The sequence below is a fragment of the Nelumbo lutea genome, chromosome 2 (assembly GCF_056320005.1).
Source record: "Nelumbo lutea isolate HS-2025 chromosome 2, American lotus-T2T, whole genome shotgun sequence".
Lineage (NCBI taxonomy): Eukaryota > Viridiplantae > Streptophyta > Magnoliopsida > Proteales > Nelumbonaceae > Nelumbo > Nelumbo lutea.
Window position 1 is genome coordinate 15179666 of NC_142685.1, and position 17970 is coordinate 15197635.

The 17970-nt window shown below is 38.8% G+C and overlaps 1 protein-coding gene across 3 annotated transcripts; it reads right to left on the reverse strand.

Annotated features, from left to right (window-relative positions):
• Positions 1-1765: 1765 nt before the first annotated feature.
• LOC148868773 (methylsterol monooxygenase 2-2-like) lies at positions 1766-17066 on the reverse strand. 3 transcript variants are annotated; one of them, XM_088969023.1, is made up of 7 exons: positions 16582-17066; positions 15477-15614; positions 14472-14617; positions 14183-14302; positions 13867-14079; positions 13666-13746; positions 1766-2130 (listed from the first exon to the last, which is right to left on the reverse strand). In XM_088969023.1, exons 1-7 carry the CDS (start codon positions 16609-16611, stop codon positions 2046-2048), a joined length of 813 nt encoding a protein of 270 aa, XP_088825149.1. In that variant the 5' UTR covers positions 16612-17066; the 3' UTR covers positions 1766-2045. The 3 variants fall into 3 exon arrangements, with proteins under 3 accessions (XP_088825149.1, XP_088825148.1, XP_088825150.1); XM_088969022.1 differs by lacking the exon at positions 16582-17066 and adding an exon at positions 16394-16530; XM_088969024.1 differs by lacking the exon at positions 16582-17066 and adding an exon at positions 15735-16047.
• Positions 17067-17970: the final 904 nt, after the last annotated feature.

The window sequence follows — 17970 nt, forward strand, 5'->3', positions numbered from 1 at the left end:
TTACAAACTTAATTTGTCTAAGTCTAAGAGATTACATGCTCATAGATGGAAAGGGTTGAACTTTGAATGCTAGTGGATGGAGGCTATGCTGCTCAGTTCCTCTTGCGTGTAGAATTCATCCTTGGAGACACCTAGACATGCATGGAGTTGTAGGCATTTTCTGAATCTACAATCTTTAATTTTCAAAAGTTTTCTGTCCTTGGTTGAATAATGTAATCGTAGCCTTGTAGGCTTCCTAGGAAGAATCTTTGATTTGGGTTCAATTTCCCGTTCTTGGAATATAGCGCCATACCTTTCTCATTACCTTTCTCCTCTTTCTATCCACGAGTGTTGAATGTAGGCCTTTGCCTAGCCAGTAGGCACCTCTGCCTCTCCTTAGCTTTCTGCCAGATTTGGGCAAAAGCCGGGTCAAGTGTTTCAACTTTCAATTCATTGATTGAACTCTATTGGGGTTTGCACTTCTTTCTTTCAAAATTTTTGGTTTTGTGCAAGGTTTTGGATTGAAGATGTCATATACAGAAATAGGGAAATCTGAAATGTATAGATCAATTGAAACTTGAAACAAGACAACTCTTTTTTGTGAAGAAACGTTTTGAGGTAAGAGTAGCAAATGGATGATCATAAAGTTAATCTAGTTTGTATGTTGTACCAATTACCAAATGCTTATGCATTTGTTATCAGCTTGTCTGATAGAAAATCCATGTATGAACGACCGGATAGGAGATCAAATTCAGTCCTTACAAGACCGGGCTCGCACTGTATTCAGATTTCAGAGCCACTTGCAACTGTGTATTGGAAATATCTTTATGTTTTTATTCACAAGGAGATATTCCCAATGCACAGATCGAAGTGGCTGTGAGGACGGTGTGAACAGTCTTCTGAGGACCGAATCCAAGTTCACCAGATAAATCCTTCACTCTTATAAATCAAAGATGTACAGTTATTTTCAACCAGTGGAATTGTGGACCACTCTGGGTCTGGGTGGAGTAACTGAGGTCCACAAAAAAGATTGGAATCGAAGTAGTTGAGGAATGTCCCTAGTCCGCGTTCCTCACTCCTCACCGTCGAATTTTCTAGTTGCAAGTGTTGACACAAAATCACAAGTAGTAGGAGAGAGAAAAGGCTAGACTGAATTGGGTATTTGCCTTGCCATAGTAGGATGGATGCGTGGGCGAGGTTGACATGAATTTTGTCAGTGGAATGCTGTTTTAGCCTTTCCTTTATCCCATTTCTGGTGGTCGGTTTGTTTCTGATTGCGCCCCGTCCATGCGGTTCCCCTCATTTCTTTTTTGTCCCCCATAGTAGTAGTCCTGTCCTGGCCGTGTTGTCTCTGTTGCAACATTTGCCCGGAACAAGAACAAATTCCCACCGGGAATCCTAAGCGCAACTTTGGCAAGGATAGGAATGGGATACGCCTTGAATACATCCATTTTACCGTCAATTCTGTTAAATGATGATTACTTGTCATGTAGGAAGATCAACAATCTTTTATTTCGAGCAGAAACCCATATTGAAGAAAATGGCCTCTCTCCAGCCACGTATGACTTTTGGGCAAGTATAAGGGTCATGAGGTGGATCCGCCTTGACTACTTGACATCCCTCCAAGTGGAAATCCACCAGAAGGCGCCAACAGTAGTACCGTGGCTCAAAACACAAACTTGGCCTAAAGAAGAATTTGTATTGAGATTTAGTCTGTATTTTTTTTTTTATGTGGTTCAGCAACCAACAAACCAGAAAGTGAAGCCTGTGGGTAGACATGAGAACGAGCAAGAAAGCAGCAGAAGCTTCCATTCATTCTTGAGGGATGGGATAGAGAACAAAATGTCCACAACAAAAGACCTTTCAACAATTCCACATTATCGCACACTTAAAATCACAGCCTGCCTTTCTACCAAAACTAAACAAACAAATGGAGGATACGAAGGGAAAATGAGGAAGAGGTAGATCTTTTTTCCTTGAGCTTGGTAGGCAGGAAAGAGACCATTTTAGGATGCCATTAACCTAGAAAGCATTCTCTGACGGTCAGAGAGGTCAATCTCTCCTCGTTACATTTGCTTGTCTCCAACAACTTCAGTTCCACTGCTCTTCAGTGCCTTCAATTTTCGATATCCCTTGTCCGTACCAAAGATCCTGAACCATAATAAAACAGGAGTCCCAACCACAATCAGTAAACAAGACACTACCTAGCAAGCACCCTTGACGTAATGCTGCCTGGCATCAGCATCATTCTAAGAAAACAAGTATGATCTATTTCAAACACAAAATATTCTAAAAGTAGGTCACCATCAAAAACCTATTTGGATAAGGGGAAACCAGAATCAGAATAATGAAAGTCACATCCCCGCTGATAAGAGAGCATGCTAGCAGTAAACAACGAACCCAACTCCCTTATTGACAACAGGACGAGAAGGTAATTTTTCCCTCACCTTCTGCCTACTGTCAACAGCCAAGAGCGGCAATAAATATACAATACAAACTAGCACATTGGATTAAGCATTTTCACAATCCATAGCCTCAGATTCTACCAATGGGATATAGAAAAGGTCCAGGCTGAACCTCTGCAATAGAACAGGATTACCATTTTCCCACCAACCCAACATTCCATGCTTCCTTCTGCCTACTGTCAACAGCCATAAATATACAATACAAACTAGCACATTGGATTAAGCATTTTCACAATCCATAGCCTCAGATTCTACCAATGGGATATAGAAAAGGTCCAGGCTGAAACTCTGCAATAGAACAGGATTACCATTTTCCCACCAACCCAACATTCCATGCTTCTCTGACATGGCAAAATAAGATAAAAGATCCCTTTAAATACAAAAGGAGATCAGATTAGCTGAACGCAATGGCTATGTAGCAGGCTGTGGAACCAATGATAATAACCTGCGCCAGTCATGAAATGCATATGGCCCACAACCACCCAATCACTCAGCATTTATGGCTGGTGTGGGGCGTTACTATTGGCTTCACAGCCCCCTCCACAGCCATTGCATTTAGCTAATCCAAATTCATAGAAAAGATTATTACACAGGTAACATGTGACCTAAAAATACAAATATGGTTAGCTTAGCTGTACTGATCAAAAAAACAAAATTAGACAGCCATATAACTATGCAATTACAAAGAAATGTCTTGTGTGCATAGCTAAATTGAAACAGAATGTATTCTAAGATGTTTAAAACATTGACCAGCTACAAGACATTAAACTAAATGGTCATTTTTAAATCAATTCTAAGCAAAATGGTAGTATTGAGCTATGGTATTGTAGTTAAAACACCTAGACCAGAAACAAACCAACTTCAGCTATCAGTTGATGGTCATACACACTCATTTTATAGGGTTTAATAAATAAATAACAAAACATATATTACTAGATATGTTTATAAATACAGTTTAATAATAGCACATGCCTAAAACAATACATCTGGTGCATATTTCACGTCAGAAATGAGCATGTTAGAGATGACTTAGAGCAGGGATGCCAACACATCGGGTTCAGTATGAGTTTGCCTACATCCTAACCCAACCCTCCGATGTCCCACTCAAACCTGACTTGATAACATGTTTCTAAACCCAACCGACCCACAGCCCTTCAATTGCATTTTTTTAACACATTTTGAAAATCCAAGAGCAATAATTTTAAGTTGGGATTGGTTTATTGGTTCCAAGGTGTCACTCCCTCCAGAGTGGAAGAAGATAATACAAAACAAAACAAAAATTAAAGAAAATCCTAAACTTTAAGGATTATGGGGTTAGAAGTTATACCAAATTGCAAGTATATCCTTTATGTAGGGGTATCATGACCCCGTGGGCCAGCTCAGGAAAACCCATCTACTGAGGTTGAAGAATCAAAACCCTCACTCAACCCTACACTTGAGTAAACCTGACTCTTTAGGTCGAGTCAAGCTGGGTTTACCATTTAATAAGATCCATTGACATCCCTACTTAGCAGTAAGTCCAATTAGTGATAAGATGAGGGAGAGCCTATTGAGATCGCTTAGTCATGTGTATAGGCCAATGACTGCACAAGTGAGGAGTGAATTCGTGCAAGTACAAGGCTCCAAAAGAGCAAGATAAAGACCAAAGAAAACATGGTAAGAAATGGTAAAAACAATACCTATAATTTGAAAGAGAACATAGCTTCTGATAGAGCACACTGGCATGAGCTGCATGACAGGTTTCATGTGGCCAATTTGAAATAGTTGGATTAATGATTGAGTTGAACAATGGCTCATTATCAGTTGCCAATCCCATTAGTACAGATAAGGCTATGTTGAGTTGAGCAATAGATAATAAATACATTCATCATTCATCAAAAAAAATGCATACATTTTAGCATCATACTTCAGTATGTTAAAGGCATATGGACTTCAAGCCCTGATGCATGATTCAAAATGTGAGGCAAATGTGGATTTATTCCTGGCAACACTATTTATTACTATCATAACCAAGGACTCTTACAAGGTATGTTTCTCACTAAGGGTATTCATAATATACAGCAAAAAAAAGTCAGTGGTGTAATTTTCTCATGACTTCTTGGCAGCTGTATGTTATTATCAAAAGCCATTGTTATAATCTTCTTTTTAATTGGTAAAGTCAAATTATATTAACGGAAGTACAAGTGCAGAGTAAGCATGATAGCTACAAAACAACAAAAGGATGCCCCCAGAATTGCTGTTGAGTACAATACCTAAAATGCCTATAAAAGGAGGAACCTAAGACTGCTGTCACCCTAGTCAAGAAGGCTCTATCCTGTAGGAAAATTTACAAAAGAGAACCCTACCAAAAATCCCAAAATAGATAACTTCTTTATACTAATGTTTTTACCAGTGAATTAGCAACACATATACAAATCCAAATGAACAGAAACCATCCTATGGTTCAAAAACTTGCATCAATATTATATATATTTTTTTGGAAAAGGTAATATAATTTTATTCAAACCAAACTCCATCAGGAGTGAAACTGAAATAAATAAGACAAATTTAGACTTCTGAACTCCTCTGTGACAGAAATCCAAGAAGTCAACTTGCTCACTGCTCTCTGTATTACATTGTCAGGACTTTTAGCTCTATTACAGAAGATTCTACTATTCCTTTCTGCCCAAATGGACCACAAGACAGCAGCAGGGATGGTCCTCCACATCAATTTCCCTTTCTTACTTAGGCCTTTTGTTTTCCAGCTGCAGAGAAGCTCCTTAACTGACCTAGGCATGACCCAACCGATATCCATGGATTTTAGAAAGTGCATCCACACCTAAAAGAATGGACAGTGAAGACACAAATGATATGTAGTTTCTGGAAAGGCATTTTGTCAAGGGCCATCGTCCATAGCAGAAAATTGGACTTAGATGGCCTTGTAGGATTCCAGATCTGTGTAGCTGGGAAATCAGTAGGGCCCAAGCGGCATAATTTAGAAGCAAGTGATTTAACAGAAAATTCACCATCCGGATTCCATTTCCAGCACCATTTGTCTTCCAAGAACAGGTTTATCTTCTGCTTCTGAAGAAGAGCCATCAGCTCCATAATCTCTTCTAACTCCCAATAAAATAGATTCCTCCTAAAGAGAGGGGGGGTCCAAGTAACAAAATCTTCAGCCGAACAGAAGCACTCAGCCACAGATGCATCCTGGTTTGAAGCACACTGAAAAAGGAGAGGAAATGAAACAGCTGGAGGGCCATCCAAGCACCAAGAGTCCTTCCAAAACTTTGTTCTATCCCCTTTACCAATCTTTACTGAAATCCCTTCCTAGAAATAGAGAAATTCTTCATGATACCTTTCCAAAGGGAATTGCCCCAATTTGGAGGAAAATCCCTAGCTCTCCAGTTGCCCCAATCCACCCCATATTTATCAGCTATAAGGGATCTCCACCAAGCATTCCTCTCAGCCGGGAACCTCCAAATCCACTTACACAGGAGAGCAGAATTAAAGCTCTTCAACTTCCTTATTCCTAAACCACCTTTAGCCTTAGGAAGACAAACTTGGTCCCAATTGACTAGGTGAATTCTATTCTCCTCATCCCAACCCCTCCAAAGAAAATTCCTCTAAAGCTGCTCCAATCTTTTTGCTACTTTGTCTAGGATGGGGAAAAGAGAAAGAAAATAAGTGGGAAATTTTGAAAGGGTACTTTTTATCAAGGTCACCCTACCCCAAAAGAGAGGTATCTTGCCTTCCAAGGTGCTAATTTCCTCTCCAATCTTTCAATAACTGGGTCCCAAACCGAGGAAGATAACCAATTTTCCCCCAAGGGCAAACCCAAATACTTCATAGGGAGGAAATCAGTTTGACAAGCCAGCACCTCAGCACAATCATCTAAGTTGATTACTTGACCCACTGGAATGATTTGGCTTTTGTTCAAATTAACTTTAAGCCCAGAGACCACCTCAAACCAGGTTAAAATCCCAAGGACAAGATCCAACTGGGTAGGAGAAGCACCCACAAAGCATAAAGTACCATCTGCAAATTGGAGAATATTGACCTTTTCCCCCTCAGGTGAGATTGCAAAACCTTCCCAATCACCTGACTCAGCTGCTTTTTTACAAAACAAAATAAGAATTTCCATAACACAAATAAAGAGCAAGGGGGACAGGGGATCACCCTGTCTCAGACCCCTTGAGCTATCAAAAAACCCCGCTAACTGACCATTAATCAAAACTGAGAATTTAGGAGAGGTTGTACATACTTTGATCCAGTTTCTCCATTTCTACCCAAAATTCATGTGTTACAACACAGAATCAATGCACCTCCAATTGACATGGTCATAGGCCTTCTCAATGTCCAATTTACAAATCAATCCTGGGACACCCTCTCTTCGTCTTGAGTGAATCAACTCATTAGCAATAAGAACGGAGTCAAGCATCTGCCTCCCCAGGACAAAGGCACTTTGATTATTTGAAATAACACCTCCTAACACCCCTTCCATTCTCTCAGCTAGAACTTTAGCCAGGATCTCATAAAAACTGTGCAAAAGAACGATTGGTCTAAAATCTTTGACATTAACAGCCCCTTCAATTTTTGGAATGAGGGTGATAAAAGTAGTATTTAGGCTTCTTTGAAGAGAAGCATTAGCATGAAAGGCCTTCAATAGATCTTGCTTCACAATGTCCCAGCATTTAACATAGAAGAGATTGGTAAGACCATCCGGCCCAGGCGATTTATCATCCGCTAACATGATATTAGCAACTTTAATTTCCCCCTCCGTAAGGGTCTCTCAATGAAGGATTTTTTATCTTCATTCAACTGCTTGAAAGGAAGGTTTCTAGGAAAAGGTCTGAAGGTCCAAACTTCTGTGTAAAGGTTTTCATAAGAATTAGTTGCCACCACCTTCATTTCTGTATCAGATTCCCCTATTCTTCCTTCCCACTCCAATTTACTGATTCAAGAAACTCTTGCTCTGGCATTTGCCATTTTATGAAAAAAATGGGTGTTTTTGTCCCCCTCTTCTAACCAAACCACTTTAGCTCTCTACCTCCACTTGATTTCACCTTTCACAGCCAATTTATCATACTTAATCTTTGCCTGGGACCTCTTCAATCTGCTTTCCTCAGATAAAGGGCCATCCTCTTCTGCTGAATCAATTTCCTCAATAATACTCAATAATGCTCTCTTTTCTGTTTCTGAATTCAAGTTATTCTCCATCTTCCAGATTTTTAATCTTTCTTTAATTGCACCAAGTTTTTTGCCAAAATGAAAGAACTAGTGCCCTCCACCTGCAAGTCTCTCCAAACAGTCTTCAACAAGGGAATGAGCTTATCATCTTCGAATCAGGCATTCTCCATCTTGAACGGAGATCTGACTTTTCCTCTAAAACCACAGACAAACTGGATTGGAGTATGATCTGAGACTGGCCTAGGGAGGGCAATATGCCTAAAATCAAGAAACAGCTCCTTCCAATTTGAAGAGACCAAGAACCTATCCAATCTCACTAGAGTGGGATTGTCTTGATTATTCGTCCAAGTAAAATGACTACCTTGAAGAGGAGAGTCTATCAATTCAAATCTGTTAATAAAATCAGCAAACTGAAGCATCACTCTTGATCTCCTACCTCTGGTATTTTTTTTCTTCAGCAGACAAGATAATATTAAAATCACCTCCAATAACCCAGGGATAGGACATATTACCCCTCAACTCAGCCATTTCCTCCCAAAAATCATCCCGGCAATTCCTATCTGTAGGACCATAAACATTTGTAATTTACAAATATTTCCATTAGGAAATTTCAGAACTAAGGAAACTGAAAAGTTTCCAATGTGAGAGGAGATTAAACCGCAGACAGAAGGATCCCAAAGAGTAAAAAAAAACCCTGCACTGCCCACTGCCGTTTTTGATTTCCATCTGACCTCTCCCTCTCCCCAAATGCTTCTAACAATAGCAGCATCCAATCTCTCCAGTTTAGTTTCTTGAAGCAGGATAATCTTCAAACTAGACCTCTTCGGAGACGCACACAGCACTAATCTTCTTCTTCCCAAGCCCAAACCTCTTACATTCCGAGATAATATTTTTAAATCCATAGGAAACACAACATGAACAGAACAGAAATAGCCTCAAACTTAGACTCTTTTTTCCTCCCCTTGATGTCCCCTCACTACTACCTGCCTTATCATTTAGACCCCGACCCCAAGTCAGCCTCATCATCTCCCTACTCTTTGAATTCATTCCTCCTTTCTTTGCTGCTAATTTCCCTCTCTCCAAAAGGACTCTGTGTTCAACCCCCTCCAAAAACTTAATTGTTCCATCCTCCATCCCCTCCATTGAAACTCCTAAGAATTTACCCAATCCCAAGAGTTTTGAGGAAACCCAAGAAGAGGAAGAAGAAATATTAAATTGTGTACCTTCCTAGAACGTCTAATTAGGTGTCTTTCCTTTGAGATTATTCAACTGATCTAGGCTTCCAATTGTCTCTCACAATTCAAATTCTCTTATCCCCACCCCATCCTGTGCATTAAGCCAGTGAGGATCATCCCCCTATCTTCAAACTATTCATTGGAATCCACCACCGCAATAGGAGCAGCTTCAACTAGATTCTCTTCAACCCTCGCCAACGCAAGATGGTGCATTTCCAACCTAGTTTCCTCCATGAACGGTGAAACTAACGAACACAACGGGCTAGGAGGTTGAAGATGAACAATCTGTGCGTAGACACTACCGTTCGAAACCACCTACGAAGAAACCTGTTTACGAGCATGCTCATCATCACTATTACCAAATTTCTTTGGACTGGCTGGACCAGTCAGGTTCCCTTTGGCCTGGGCTGCTAGTTTCATTTCTACAGAGGGGGGCCCTAGGTTCACTTATTGCTTTAGGCCGAAGCCTACTTCTATACACCTACGAAGGGCACTTAGTCTGGGTTGGTTGGTTTGGTGGGGATTTCTAACCCCTTAATAAATTTTCCTGGCCCAAACAAGACTCGAGGACTAGTGTCTGTCAGTTCTCCCTACAGCTCTTTGACGACTTTTCCTCCATGGGTGCCACATGCATCTCCACCAAACACTCTTTAATTAGATTTTTTAAATCATTGATTCCTAAACTCCACCCAAACATCCCATTATTTGAAATTCGAATGCCATCCTCGAGATTAATCCTTGATGGCTCATTCTAACCCTCCAAGCCATCCAAGATTGGATGGCTCAGATTAGAGCTGGTTTTGTCTCCTTCCCCACCTCCACCAACAACCGGAAAAATCGTCAATGAACGGAAGTTAAGTTGAGCATCACTAAGGTGTTTCTGTGGGTGAAGATTTTCATCAACATCCTCAAGAACTAAGGTTTTAGAGAACTCCAAATCCACTCTCACCTCTTTGTGGGATTTCTCATTCCCCCACTCTCCCCATTTCCATCTACTCATTGACAGCAAAAACTCAAGCCAGATTTGGATAGAAAACAAAGCTTCCCCAGCGGCTATCCCCACCTTATTTAGGATGGATTCTCCCCTAAGAACCTTCATTCTGACCCACTCACAAGTTGCTACCTCTGAAGGGGAATCATCAGTCTCAATAAAGCCCCCACACACATCTCCAATAGCTTTAATCATACTTGGACAGCAGAGAAGGGGAAGGCCAAAAACTCTAATCCAAGTTGAATCCGAATGATCAACATCAGAGTTAGACTCCGGATAGAAACACCGTGCACTCACACCCCGCCAATCCAGCAAGAGAGAGTTCCTCCCCATCTGCCATGGCCCGTTATCCAAGATCCACTATACTGCAGCTCTCGAGGGACAGATGAACAAGAACAAGTCATCTGCCATTTTCTTCACCCTTATTCCCCCCCACCTCCCTCCACATTCTACTCGCCCATATCTCCACCTCTCTAGCTTCCACCCCCACCGAAATCTCCCCACCAAGAATTTGCGCAAAAAGTCCCTTCTTGCTTCTATGGTTCTACTGCCTGAGTCTCTGTTACTACAACTAACTTATCTTCCATCTTTCTCAACTCCAAAAATCCAAAATCAGGCCATGCTCCTGCAGCCGCCGATTTACTGTAGGAGAAATTGGCTCCTCTTCCCTCCAGAAGGTTTCCTAAAAGGGATTTTTACGAAACATCAGACCCCTTGCATCAATATTATAATGGCCCACCCCTCTAAAGACATTAATCTGTCCTCCATCCAATCCATCAGAATCTGAGCATCACCTACCATGATGAGACTCTTAGAACCCATAGAAACTGCTGGTTCAAGCCTCTCAAGAAGTAAGAGTAGCTAAGTTCTCACTTATCACCCAACTTATTATAAAGGAAATGAATGTGAACAAACTCATGCCAATAACTAAGCACTAGGTGTCTTAACCTTTGACTGTGCAAAAGTTGTCAAGAAGCTATAGCGCAAGGGTTCCAATGTGTTTATTAGGGCTGCAAACGGATTGAATTGGATTCAGATAGGGGTATGTCCAAATTCAATTTGATAAGAAATTTATCATATTCAAATTTGATTCAAATCCAATGGATTTACAAATTCATATTCAAATTCGATTTGATGATATAATTGGATATCCAATTAAAATTCAATCCAAATCATAGATAAACAACAAAAACGATGTTTCAAAGAGAGTAAAACATAATATAGATGATCAACTGCGGTTAAATCAACCATGGAGCTTCGTCTATTCCATCTCAAGAGATGGCACCCCTTTCCATCCATTTAATCTCCTTCACCTCCTCTAATGATAGGGTTTAATTAAATTGATAGCAAAAATTTTCAGAGATCAGAGCTTGTGTTGGGAATCTAAGATATCCCTGCTTCAGTTGCTACTTCAATTTGTCTTTTTCCTCTCTGATCTTCATTTTCTCAAGACGCTCACTCTCACATTTCCAAGGGAAACAAAGTCACGGACTCCGCAGCATTGTATTTGTTGAGAGGAATGAGAAGGTGAGCACAAAGGAACCTTGGCATCCACGATCTCTGTTGCATTGCTATCATCACCGATTATCCTTCCACAGTTCCAACTCCATTGGTTCTCTTTCTCTCTTGCCCATTTTCCTTTCACATATTTCATATGGATTAACAATTCTAACCATTACCTGTTTTTTGTACAATCCTAATCATTGTGGAATAGTTAATGGGTAAAAACCCTTGGTTCACTGTCCTGTGCCAAGATCCAGTTCAGTGCTGCATGCGAGAGAGGGTGATAGGAGGGAAGGGAAGGTGTGTGGGTAAAAACCAAGGAACAAAAAAAGAAACTTTGCAGCTATACAGCTATTCATCAAAAGTCCAAAACTATCTATGTATAACAAAATAAGTATAGCTTTTGGTAAAGAGATAGGTTCAGCTATCCTATCAAAAAAGCTAACCTATCAAATTGAAAATCAATAAATTAAACTAAATAAATAATTGATATATATCATACATATGCATTATACAATTGAATCAAACCAGATGTTATCAAATTAAATCAGTGTCTATTTGAATTCAAACCAATAAGTACACAAATTCCGTTTGCATATTCAAATTCGATTTGTTTAGTACTATCAGATATTTGAATCCAATTTAAAAGGATCAAATTTGAATTGGATCAGATGAAAAGCTGACTCATTTGCAACCCTAGTATTTATATGTTGCTTTCAGCTCTTACAATTCAATTAATCTAATTGACCAGAATCTTAGCTGATCCCATAATGGTTTTTTGATGAATAGTTGGGACAATGCTTGTTTGAGTTGAATTCAGTTGATTACCAGCATTTTCCAATTTGATAGTAATAACACTACAGTTGTATGGGAAATCCAGGGCCATTAGGGGTACCAGGTACCTTCACAAATGTGGGAGTTCATATATTGACAATGTTCTCAAGACCAATTAGCTTAGGAGATTTTCTAAGGGAGAGTGCAAAGCACAAGGATAATGAATTTGAATAAATTAATTATTCAAGGTAACTCAAGAATGGTCAATTGGATTATTGCAGAGAGAAAGGCAGCTCTATGGTCTTACAGAAATGAAATTAAGAAATTCAGATGGTTGGCTAGAGATATGGAAGTGAGATTCCAATGGGTGCAAAGGGCTACAAATAGTATGGCTGATACTTTAGCATAACAAGAGGTGGGGAAAGATCAAATTTTCTGGGTACTATTGTAAGAAAATAATGAGCTGGGAGATAAAAGCCTTTTTATCTCTCCAAAGTCCAAAGGGTAAAAATGGTTGATTACTGACAAAAAAACATTGTGTTTGGTCACAAATAAAGTAGAAGAAAGGAAAGAAACTTTCTTCTTGGCTGACAAAGATAAATTTTCTCTTTTACCTCCTTTCATTTCCTTCCCAAGAAGGTAGAGAAGCAGAGGAGGTGATAGAAAGCAAAACTGGCCCCACTGTCTCCTAAAAGAAATCTTTCATTTCGTTCTCTCTTTCTTCTTTCAATTCTTATCTTTCTCGCATTTCCTTTGCAATCAAACACTATAAAATTTTGCCGAGCCTTTTTACAGCAACAGTTGGAGAAATTACAGATGTAAGACCTGATTGTGTCCTCCATGATTCTTTGGAAAGCCCAGTATCAGGCAAATGAATTTGCTAGTAGCAACACAGAATACAATTCTCCTACAACTTCCCAAGCATAGTTATGAAAATATCTATTTTCCATGAGAGTAGATATTTCTCAATAAACACATTTAAGACCTTGGTGTTTCATTTTCTAATTAAATTTTCCCCCAAGTCAGCTTAGCCATCTATGGAGTGTTAATGTTATCCTTTTCTGCTACTATGATTTGGGTGCTAGCTTTTAACTGTGTGTGGTTCAAAATTCCAACTGGTAAGTTGCATGGTGCATTTATGGGGAAACCAAATTTTCGGATGGTACCACAGCTAAGGGTAAAAAATTGTCTGCTGGGCCCTGGGCTTACATAGATCAAATGAGTTCTTGGACCAATTCCATTCCTACTTAAATTTTTGTTGTTTAGCACTGGTTGTTCAAAGAACAAATATAGTCTTTCTTTCACATCTAAATGGCATTCACACATATCATTGATTACAGATCAAGTAAGCACACAAGGTGTATATCAAATGTATACCAAATTCCAAAATCAAAGGCAAGATGATCACATTATATTGCATGCCAGTAATTAGTAAATAAAAAGTGAAACACCAGAATCAACAAGCGTAAAATGTCAAATAGAGTAGAAATGAAAAGAAGTCCACCAAAGAACGACCATATTTAAACAATGGAGGCTGCAAGAACTTTACCAATCCATGTAAACAAAAGTTGATGAGTAGTTGCCAGATTTAGTATAAAGTAGTCGGTGATGATAGTCATGAAAATCAGCTCTGTAAAATTTTACAAAAAATACTTCAGGCATAAAAAAAGACAAACAAACAGGCTCCAAACTGGAGCACCAAGATTTCTGCCAAAAAAATGAAGCAACAACGAGTAACATAGCAACTCACCCTCCATACAAAGGAAACAAATTTGAGGGGCTCCAAGGGAAATGGTACCCACAATGGGCCTCAACTGTCTCCAAAACTCTTAATACCATCCATAACCACAAAGTAAACAGATGAGGCCCAGTGATAGCAGGGCCAACAATGGTTGCAAAGCCAAGGAACAATATTTCAGCAGGATGAGCATATTCAGAAGTCAGTCCAAATGGAGTAGCATATCTGGCCATGATACAAAAGTCCCCTTTAAGTGTACTGATAGAAGAGGAACTAAGATGAAGGTTTGTTGAACATTTTGATTACTAGAAATGGCTATAATACTTACTCATGATGGACACTGTGGACATGCTTATATAACCATTTTGTATGTAAAATCCTATGCCCCCAATAGAATACAAAATCTTCAAGTATAAAGTAGAGCAATATTTGCGGTGATACTACTTTCCTGAAAAACCACAAAAATCTAGTCGCTCCAAACTGTATGTTGCTTACTACTTCATGGAAAACACAGAAATAGAAGGAATAAAAGAAGTTCATTCAAAATAATATAAGCATGAGCTGCTATAGAATTCTTGGAAATTTGAAGCTTTAGCATCTAAAGAACCTGAAAATACCAGGACGGCAATGGTAGACTACTTCGCATGCCCATGTATCTGAAGACAGGATAGGAAAGAATCATAACTGGCAAGTTCACACCAATATGATACAGCAATAGGTGGGTAATACATTTCTCCTGAGCAGCAGGAGTGTTATTTTTGGACTGCAAATAACCAGAAATTACTCATCAGATTAACAAATAGAGTTCAAACCAAAGAGGGAGAGGATTCTAGTTATATACTGTAGAGAGGAAAATGGGAAATAAGATTACACACACATGTATATATGGAAGCAATTAGATGTAATAATAGCAAGTTACACTTTTCGATATACAATTGACCAGAAGTAACAGAAACAACCATTAGTTTCTCCTTAATGGCATTCAATATTGTTTAAAAAATAAGTAAACTAAAAAAAAGTAAATGTATTCAACAAGAACTCTACAAACTTTCAATTACTTCCACTTCAGAGTTCAGAATTCATGTCTGATCATAGAACTGAACTTGAGGCAATTGAAAAGAAATTCATAGCAGGTAATAGAAACATAAAACACACAGTTCCGGAGCCAAATATTTGAGCATTTGTCAGGTTGATCTGAATTTTTATAAATTTTAGTGGAAAGTAAACATCAAATTGTATTTCATGGAGGAAAACCAGGAATATTCAACAAGAAAGAGACCATGTTCAATATCTACCTTACTTTACCATAAAAATTATATAATTAATGGGAACAATATGAAGGTAACACAATGAGGGTGTCCTTTTACATAGGTTTTGTTTGGATATGGAATTGGTGACATGTGATCCAGTATTTTAAAAATAGAAAATAACATGAAGTGGCCATTCTAAGAGCTGTGACATCCTAAACAGCTTTGTATATCAGTATATGGCTTCCACATGCACTGAAAAGGAAAGGTTATGGGATACTAAAGAGGTAAAATTCTCACTTTCATATTCCAATTCATTAAAAACCCAAGAGTGTTTATCCAAAACAAAAGGAAAGCCAAGAGAGAAGAAAGCACCTGGATTTTGTACTTGCTCAGATATCCTGCCCTTTCAAGATATATAAAAGGAAGTCCCGACAAGAAAAAGACACCCTCATGAAGGAAGAAGCTTCCCAAAGAAGCCAGTTGAAAATCACTGAAGTGAGTGATCAGATACTACATCATAAACAAAGAAAAGTATTACAATTAGATAACAAATCCATCATGTACCAATGAGATTATGAAAGCATTCAAATACAAGAAAATATAAAGGATCCAGGATGAACACACACACACAGGGGAAAAAACAGCGCTCTCCATGTATCTCTTTAAGGTAAACTCAGAAGAACATTTTCCCCAAGAAGATGGGGAAGATTTGACGGTTTAAATAGAAATTCTCATACAAACGCATGGCCAACCCAGAAAAGGATCTACGATCAGTATCCTTAGGAAGACAAATGTACTTACAAGTAACATTCTATTAATCTATTAATTTTGGAGAAAGGAAGTAAGACAACAAAAATGAGAACAAAAAAGGGAATTATAATTCCACCATTGAAACAAAATACAGCATTATAGCATGTCTAGAAATAGAATATAATTGTTTATTGCACCATGCAGATTGACGGACATGCGGACATGTTAACGGTATTGAAGACTTATGTTTAACGTTTAAACCACTACTTCTACATAATGAAAGTATGATTAAAACCGAGCTGTCACCATTACAGCATCAGTCCATACCAATAAAAACAACTTACAAACAAAAATTCTGATTATTATCGGATCAAAATATTCAAAGCTATAATTAAAAAAAAATGCCATCAATAGCCGAACTAGAATCTCGCTTCGCACTGAAAAAAGTAAAAATAAAGAAAGAAAGCAATCAAAGAAAAAGAATGAAATCACCCTGCATTTCCATCTCAAAAACAGAACGAGATGAAACGAAAACAAACATTTCTGTAAAAGTCGAGACACCACAGATCCGAGACGAACAACGTCATAGACAAAAACAGAGATTCTAAAAAGAAAAGAAAGATCAAAATTCAAGGAAAAAAGAAATAGAAGCAGAACATAAGCAAAACAACTGACAACGACATCCGAACTGTAAAAACAAGAGCAGAAGTAGACGTGGAATCAGTACCAGCCAGCAAGATTCCAAAAGAGACGCCATTACCAGTTACCACCGAGGAGAAGAGTTCGATCTCCGGCGCGTGACACGGAGAGTGAAAGAAGAAGATTCGAGAGAAAAAGACAAAAAAAAAAAAAAAAGGAGAGGTGGAGGGAGGAGAGGGAGGGAGTGAGCCCTATTTCTGTCTGAGTATGATGATGTGAGTATACACCATCACCACCACCACCCTCTCCACTATTACCACGTCTGTGACAGACTGTCCATGTGGATTTGTGTTTTCGGGCCTTTTGATATAACAAGGTTTCTGTAATGAGAATATATATCTCTCTCAACTCTCAACTCTCACCCGACCGGAGTAACGGGACCAAGCTCCAAAACAGCAGGTTTTTTCTTAAAGCCACGACGTCGCTGGGTCCACAGCGGTTGTCCAGCAACCAGAATTCCAGTTCCAGCCTCGCACACTCACACGATACACACACGGATTAATTTTCCTCCCTTTTTTTCATACTTTCCCAAAAATACCTTCTTTTTATTAACTCTTTTTTTAGAATAAAAACAAACTTGCTATCTTTGTCGTTTAGTAATGGTCAAGTGGGACCATCCCAACAGGACTTTTCCCGTATTTTTGCCACGTGGAAGAAGATGATGTGGCAGATCCAGACCCTTAACGGACCATGTTCAATGATCTCAACCACCCATTCCAAACTTTTTGGTTTGAAAATGGTAATGGAGGACGACACAAGCGCTGGTTTCGGATCGTTTTACTCGGTGGCAAGGATTTTTTGTTTAGGAATTAATTATAGCGCTATCAGAGTTCAAATGCATCACGGTTTTTCTGATTGTAAATGCTGGGATACATGGACCCACCATCAAGATGGCGTGGCATATTATAATTGCCGTGCACGAGTTTGGTGCTAGACGAACACGTGAGAGTTGAGACCCTCTCCACTTACAGTTACAGCCTACAGCAATTTGATATTTCAACCACCCGGGAGTTTTTACCTAATTTTAATAATAATAATAATTTTTAGATTTTTTCTTAGGCAAATGTTGTTGGATTAGCAGCTACTACCGAGGAGAATTTTGATTTCAGTCCCCACAAGCCACAACTATAAGGCTGCATTTGATTCTAACGTAAATCTGAACTAATACTAATTTTGCACCTGGTTCAGCTTGCTATCTCTTATGAAATTTGTAATTTTGTCCCGTTTGAATTTATTAATAGTATAAATTTTGCATATCAAAAATTGATGTACAATTATGTTTCCTACCTCAATTCTCTCAAATATAAAGTGAAGATCAAATCACCTTGATTCCTACATCACTTTCAAACAAATAATTATCCTTGCAACTCCATTCATCATTATTTTGCATTTAAAGTGAGAGCATTCCATTTTATAT